At 43.0% G+C, this 7317-nt stretch overlaps 1 protein-coding gene across 1 annotated transcript in view; it reads right to left on the reverse strand.

The window, feature by feature from the left end:
* The window catches only part of SYNE2 (spectrin repeat containing, nuclear envelope 2), a 203754-nt gene that overhangs the window by 76544 nt on the left and 119893 nt on the right, over positions 1-7317 (reverse strand). Inside the window, exons 71-75 of the mRNA XM_009332747.1 lie at positions 5583-5816; positions 3013-3180; positions 1852-1977; positions 799-911; positions 3-144 (exon numbers count right to left, since the gene is read on the reverse strand). Coding sequence (XP_009331022.1) covers positions 3-144; positions 799-911; positions 1852-1977; positions 3013-3180; positions 5583-5816 — 783 coding nt within the window. The remainder of the gene's footprint in view (positions 1-2; positions 145-798; positions 912-1851; positions 1978-3012; positions 3181-5582; positions 5817-7317) is intronic.

Raw genomic sequence — 7317 nt, forward strand, 5'->3', positions numbered from 1 at the left:
ACCTGAGGTTCCACAAGCTGGCAGAGAGGAGATTTCATCTTTGATGACAGCTCTTGTTGTAAATATTGCCATTTATTACCCATTTGGTCCTTTGGAGCTAAGGTAGGATCAGCCTGCTTGCCCTTTGGATCAGATTCTCCATTGCTGTATTGAGAAAACATTGTTAGAATGGCAAATACTGAAGCAGAATAAGCAAAACTAGCTTTGTAAGACTTCTTGTATAACATTAGTTTCTATTGCTCCTGCCTCAAAACCAGTGTGAAACCAAGTGCATGGATGATTTTTAATCCAAGCTTTGATACATTTCTTTGGCCTTTTCCCTTCCAGTGAAACACCCTAGGGGCCTGCTGGCAGCCTCCATCTCTGAAACGACAATATGGGGAGCGTAGTCCTGTAGCATGTCTTGGTTCCATGCTGGAAGGTGCATGATCCCAATGCCCCCCTTTCAAAGATGCTGCCTTTAAACCTGGCTGGGTATCTCTGTGCATTTGTACAGCAAAGGCTGTGAACAGAGATACCCAACTTGCCTCTGGATGGGCCTGCTTTAGTTTATGGCAGGTGTCAGTCCTGCCTGATATCAAGACTGACTCTAAGCATTGGAGTCAGCCCAATATCAAAGAGGCTGTCACATAAATGAGACTCCATTTCTCTAGACTGTTGATAGCAGAAATCTCCCAGCTTCTGCAATTTTTCTTCTAAAGGCACACATCCCTGCACAGAACCAATGGTGCCACTGCAAAGTTTCAGCAGGTTTAGGCAGTTTTACTGAATTTGGTAACTGATTCTGTTATTTTGTACCTTGATTCTAATTTCTGTGTCATGCTGTCCTCAAATTGTGGCTGCATTTTTTCCACGCACGACTCAATGAAGTCAATGAGGCTTTTCTGCTCAGCTGCTTTTACTTTCAGATCCTGTGCACAGAGAATAGCGTGAACAGTAAAATCAGTTGTGTGCACTGTATTAATCTGAAATGATGATTGTGCTTTTCCAATCACATTTTACATTAATTCATTTAGCAAAGAAAATAAGAATACATCTATCAGAATAAAATGCAGTTTATGTGTAAACATGACTTTACCAAACAAACCATTTTCTGAAAACGTGTATTTTCATGGAATGTATTTCTGCCTGAGCTAAAGTTTTAAAAGTAAAAACCATCAGTCATAAACAAATTATACACATATGGAAATTTAAAGGCCATCGACTGCCATCCTTATACAGAGAAAAAGGCAAGGGAAAATGGGGATTTGCTCAAATATGAGGCTGAGTTCCATTAGTTAGAAAGAGAGTGTCGAGTGAAAAGTCGAGTGAATAGCAGCTCAGGCTGGATCATTTTTTAACAGCATGAAAAGGGCAAAAGCTAATTTTCAGTTAGCAAAACAGAAGTAGTTTACAGAGCTCAGAACATCACAGGATTTTTTTATTGTGTTAACAACAACCTTAAAGTCATTGTCAGTTAGCCCATGGGAAAACATTCACAAAGCTTTAGCTTCAAATTCGTCTTCAAAAGCAATGTCAATATATAGATTCAGATTTCATAATACATCACTGCTTCAAAGATAGGAGATTGGAGGGATGGGTGATGCCATCTGAATCATTATGATACAAGGCAAGTGTCAGGGTACCATCCAGCTTTGTAGTATTACTAAACCTATTGGACATGGGATTTTAGGGGTGAGGCCTTTCTCCATCCTGACAAACTGCCCTAATCCTGGAGGAGAGGAGTGGCTGAAACCTACCCTTGATAGACTTGATCCCACAGTGAAAATTGCAGCAGGTAATAAATGCAGCTGTCCCCCACACCCACAGGGGATGTGGAGCAGCCTGGCTCCTGGACGGTACAAGAATTACCTGTGGGTGCTGGAAACCATTGTGCAAAATGAGCGGCTGTTCAGCAAGGGCAAGCTGGGGTGTGCTGGAGCCATTTGAGTGTAGGATCTCAAGGGGCTCTGGGTTGATCCTCTCCCTGTTGTCAATCTGTAAAGAGAGACCCATTGTGGGAAGGCTTCCAGACTTGACAAGAGGGCAGAACCTGCAGGTGCAGTCTGGGGAAATGGCAAAAGTGGAGCTGTCTCAGACTTACTATACATAGAACCAGCAGTGCATGAAACACAGTTGCTACTTCGGCAAAGATTTCTGTCCAGTTCCACTTACTGAAAGTCTGATCCATTCTAACCTGCTGCTAAATTCCTCACATTTCTCTCCCTGACAGTTACAAGGCTTGTTTTGCTTTTTCTGTTAAATTAATTGATACTAACCCTCCATTCTTATTGTTTGGCCAAATTATAGGGATGTGCAATTTATGCTTATAAATTTGCTCATGCACCTGCATTTTCTATCTGTCTGTGCTCACAGAGATATTTCAACAGGAGCCTTTACCAGCACTAATTCTCTCATGGGCCATGCAAGCTCCCTTTTAGACTGTGCCCCACCAGCACCACAGAGACTGTGGCTGCTCTTACACAAACACATCAGGTGGGCTTCTCTGGCCCCTCACACAACAGAGTGGGAATTAGCTCTGAGGCTGGGTATTACTGTCTCACCCATTGGGAAACTCAGCAAAGAGTGTGTCGCTGTGGCACAGGAGAGCTGGCAGAGTCACTGCCCTTGCCATTTACGCATTCTTCCAAGAGAAAGTTACTGCTTAAAGGCCTCTCTGCTGTGATATGTCACAGACAAACATCATGGCATTTTAAAGGTATTTAAAAAAACAAACCAAAACAAAAAAACTTTTTATCCTTTTTCCTGTACTCCTCGCAAAATCTTGACCTCTGTCACTGAGCACTTAAAGCAGAAAAGATGTTGTTCAGAGACTCATTAAAAATCCACTACTTGCGGCAAACTACAAATAATTATACAGCACTGTAAAGCAGAATAATAGCAAGTCTGACATTTCTGATTGACTTTTCTCCCTTCCTTGCTTCACAAGGTGAGCTCTAACTGTTCTTCTGCAACTACAGCACATTAAAGCACCATGACTCTCTCACTCTGCATAGCATTCATATGCTTTACCTGCTCTTCACTGTATTTGTCTTGAAGCATCATCTGGACTTTTTCCAAATTGCACTTCACTTCCTTCAGCTTCAAGGAAAGAGCCTCTGTCTCTTGTTGGTAGTCTGCACTATCTCCACAATCTTCCAGTAGAGAAAGGACCTTTTGTTCAATCTCTGATAACATCACCTAGAAGGGACAGCAGTCAAATATTCATTCTTACAAGTACAACACTCCTTTTCCTGATAACATTCTGAAGTCAATGCTCACACTTCCCCCATCTGAAAAGAATAGAAACATACAGGCAAAAAGAGAAATAGCTGCACACCCCCTAGATTTTCTCCAATACAGTCTCTTTTTATTCTGAACAATTAAATTAATTTTATACAGAGTTAGTCTTAAAACTGTTTCAAACAACAGCCTCTGCAGGAAGTTATATTAACTCAGATATGGAGTAATAAAAGAGGAGAGCAGAAATGATAAGACTCGATTTGGATGCAACCAAGAACACAACACACCCCAGTGGGGGAGAAGGAGGCGGTGCACAGGCTGATCACATCACCCTTTGGGAGGAATGATGCTGAATTACCAAAACATATTACCATGTGTCAGCCAGGCCACTGTAAGCTGTTGGGATCTGGGTTTTGATTCAAGCTGGTGTGAATCAAAGTGCATCTCTGCATTACTTTAAACTCATGTTTTTAAGGTGAGTGTGGAGACAGGTACCATGGCTCAACTGCAAAGTAATCAGCTGCAATACGTTAACTGCTTTACATCATACGTCTGTATCTAGAGACTGCTTCTGCTTCATGCTATGTGTATTTTTCTGTGTAGATCTTGACTAGATCTACCTTCCCCCCTACCAAGTTCACGTCTAACATTGAGCCAAACTGTTAAAAGCTGACAGGAATTCAGCAGCGCTTACAGGTACCTTAAGTCTGCTTGTTTTTACTGGTTGGAACTGCCCTGTCGAAGCCTATGCTGACACAGACCCTGAATGGGATCCAGACACAGCCAGCTACATAGGTGCATTCAGAATCCTAATTACCACAGAGTTCAGCACCGGAGCACTTGGCTGAATCACAGCCTAAACCCAGAGGCACTTCTTGGCATGGACTCGGTTCCTATTTAAAAAACCCCACCCAACAACAACAAAAAAACAGCTGGAAATGTCTCCTAGTAATTTAAAATGGGGATATTTTGCTATTGGCTCCTTTATGGTGAGTGAATTTTGTTGCTTTAGGTAGACTCAGTGCTTGAAGCAAACTGGTACACCAGACTGTAGCCATATGTTTGGGTTAATACCTATCTTAGACTGCAGTCTTCATTGCACTAGCCTGATTACCTTGTATAAACAATGCATGCCTTACAATGACTATGCCCTTGAAGAAGAACTAGAAGACTGATAGAAGGGGAACATCCTGCCCTAGAAGGCGTCGGAGGCTAGATGATTGCCAAAAAAACAATAAGCCAGCAAGAAACTGCGGTAACTAAGGGAAAGGTAAAGGCGGCAGTGGGAGATCGCGACCACCGACTCAATTCAAGACTGGAAAAACTTGCCCCCCTACACCTGCAAGGAGCACGCATGCTAATTTACATAGCAAGCGAGACTAATTTGAACATAACTAACCAATGAGCATGCATTTAGGTGGGCTTTTACTAATCATGTAACAATATAAATAGGCTGTAGTTCTTTTGTGTGGTGTGCTAGCTGTGTGGAATTACCACCTAGCACCCATCTTTGCACAAACATGAGCTAAATAAATATCTTGGCTCTGTGTGTAAGATTGGCTCATTGCATACCGGGTACCGGACCCCGCTTGTGGGACAACAAGACTGGCACCGCAGGGAACTTCAAAAGTAGCATGCCTGCACATTTTCTTTTAATCTGCATGCCAGAGAAAAAGCTGCATGCCAGGACTCCCACCCACCCCAGCCCCTCATGCCAGTCCTGTTTTCCTCCACCCGTTTTCACCAACAGGTACCACCCACTCTGTTCCTTCTGCTGCCATCAGGGGCAAGAGGCTGCCCTAGAAGTACGGCAGTAGGTTCAAATATTGCCACTGCTCACAGAGGGCAGAGGAAAAGCCCCTATCTTTCTACCTATGCTGGCAGCTTTTTGCAAAAAGTGCAAAAGAATAATTTACCAGCTTGGAAGCTATCTTATACCAGTCTTTTAAATCTGACAAAAATAGAAAGTGACAATGTCAAAAGAAAAAAAATATTCCTTTTCCTCTAGCTGATTTATTATGATTGAGACCAATGAAAAATTGCCTTTTAATAGAGGATTCAAACTATACTGAGCCATGTTTCTGAAAATAATCCAAAGAAAAACAAAGCTTTAAAATACTCAAGAGTTCTACCTAAATCCCCCGGATGCATAAAGATCCCAACTCTAAAAATAGGTATTTTAACTAATCCCTTGGAAAGCTGCACCTGAAACTGAAGCCAAGCAGTTACCTGTATTCTGCAGTGTACTGAAGCTGATTAAGTGGGGAGAGAAGCGGTAAGCATAGCTTTTCTGCAGACACACACCCCAGGGAAGGGCAACTTGTTTGGATGGCAGCAGCAAACTGACCGCTCCATCTTACCTGGCAATCAGCAAGCTGCAGTTCCACCATCTGCTGCATTTTGGGGGTCTGGGGGTCTGACCTCAGGGACACTTGAGTTTTGTCTAGCCATTGTTCCAGCTCGGCAACCTGGGCCTGGCACACCTGGAGGATCGTTTCTGGCTCAGGCCTACTGCCATCCACCGCTTCCTCTGAGTCTCCCGCTTTCCCTCGAGAGCCCTGGGTGGCGTTGGGGACAGGAGGCGGCGTGTCACTCTGAAGCAAAGCACATGAAAGAAATGCGGTTATCTATCTGTTTTTTTCTTTCTTTCCCCTCCCCTTACCAGTGGGAAATGTATAACTTTCATATTCACAGAGCTCCGAAACCACTCTGCCACCGTGTTCCCAGATTAAAAAAAAAAAAAAGGAAAAGAAAGGGAAACTCAGCAGCAGCCAGCCGATCCAGGATCTGGTGTAACAGGTTTCCAGGCAGCGATTTGCCTTTGCACAGGTATACCTGAGCGCACAGGAAGTGGCATGACTCACCATTAACCAGTTCTCCCCGGAGGAGAGATGTTTTTCTGTGGGAGTTAGATGTAAAAGCAATGCAGTTTAAAGCTGCAAAGCAAGCTGTTGGGCAATGCTTATAAGCTACTTGCATGTTTGGTTCCAACAGTCAAATATGCTTTATTCGGGCCTTAGGTCACAGAGAAAAAAATAGTGTATTTTTAAGTATGTCTTGTGTAATTCTTTCTTCTTATTTGCTCTCCTTTAAGAAGCAATATTGCACACTTCCATAATAAGGAGAAGTCTAAAGTGCTTGGAGATATCAGCAGTTGCTTGGAAGGCTGTACAGGTATGTATATAACTCCACACATGCAAATACTGATACTTAGTAAATCAAGCAGCACACCACAACAACAAAACTACCTGTACACTCCCACGGCTCTAGAGCATACATTCAGGCAACCGAGATGGTCAGTGGTACTGCACAAGCTCCGTGTTAAAATCAGATTTGGCAGAAAATCGGAGAGCAAAAATGCATTGTTTCAGCTTTCAATGTCTTACTTTAATCATTACTGTTCTTGTTTGCCTCTGAGATAGTATGGGACAGTGCCATTAAACACAGAAAGTAAATCTGAGTATACAGATCCCAGAACAGTCTAAATGTGTCTATTGAGGTATACATGACTGAAGACATGAAAAAGTACCAGTTTACTTCAACTGCCACCTGAAGTTTCCAGCTCTAGTTCTAAGCCTGTTTGGTTTAGTTCATTCATTTAAATAACAAAACATTACACATGTATAATACTGTGCATGACACCCTTTCGTCACACATGTAAGTGTACATAAGCATTTAGTTAACACTTATGGCATGCTCTGCCTCTCCCAGCTAGACATTGTTACTGCAGTAAACTTAATGCCCTTTCTCTACAGAAATAGAAACTCAGATATATAGTCAAATTAGTTGAATAAAAAAACCTGGTATGATCTGCGCAGATGTTCATGCACATGTCATGTTCGTGTGCCAAGGTCAAGACCACAGAGGCGCCATGGAGTCCACGGTTACAATGGCTCAGTTGACAAACAATAGATAGCATAGAATCATAGAATGGTTTGGGTTGCAAGGGACCTCTAAAGGTCATCTAGTCCAACCCCCCTGCCCCCCTGTGGGCAGGGACATCTTCAACTAGATCAGGTTGCTCAGAGCCCCGGCCAACTTGACCTGGAATGTCTCCAGGGATGGGGCCTCCACCACCTCTCTGGGCACCCTGGG

This window comes from Pygoscelis adeliae, unplaced genomic scaffold (genome assembly GCF_000699105.1).
Source record: "Pygoscelis adeliae isolate BGI_AS28 unplaced genomic scaffold, ASM69910v1 Scaffold179, whole genome shotgun sequence".
NCBI lineage: Eukaryota > Metazoa > Chordata > Aves > Sphenisciformes > Spheniscidae > Pygoscelis > Pygoscelis adeliae.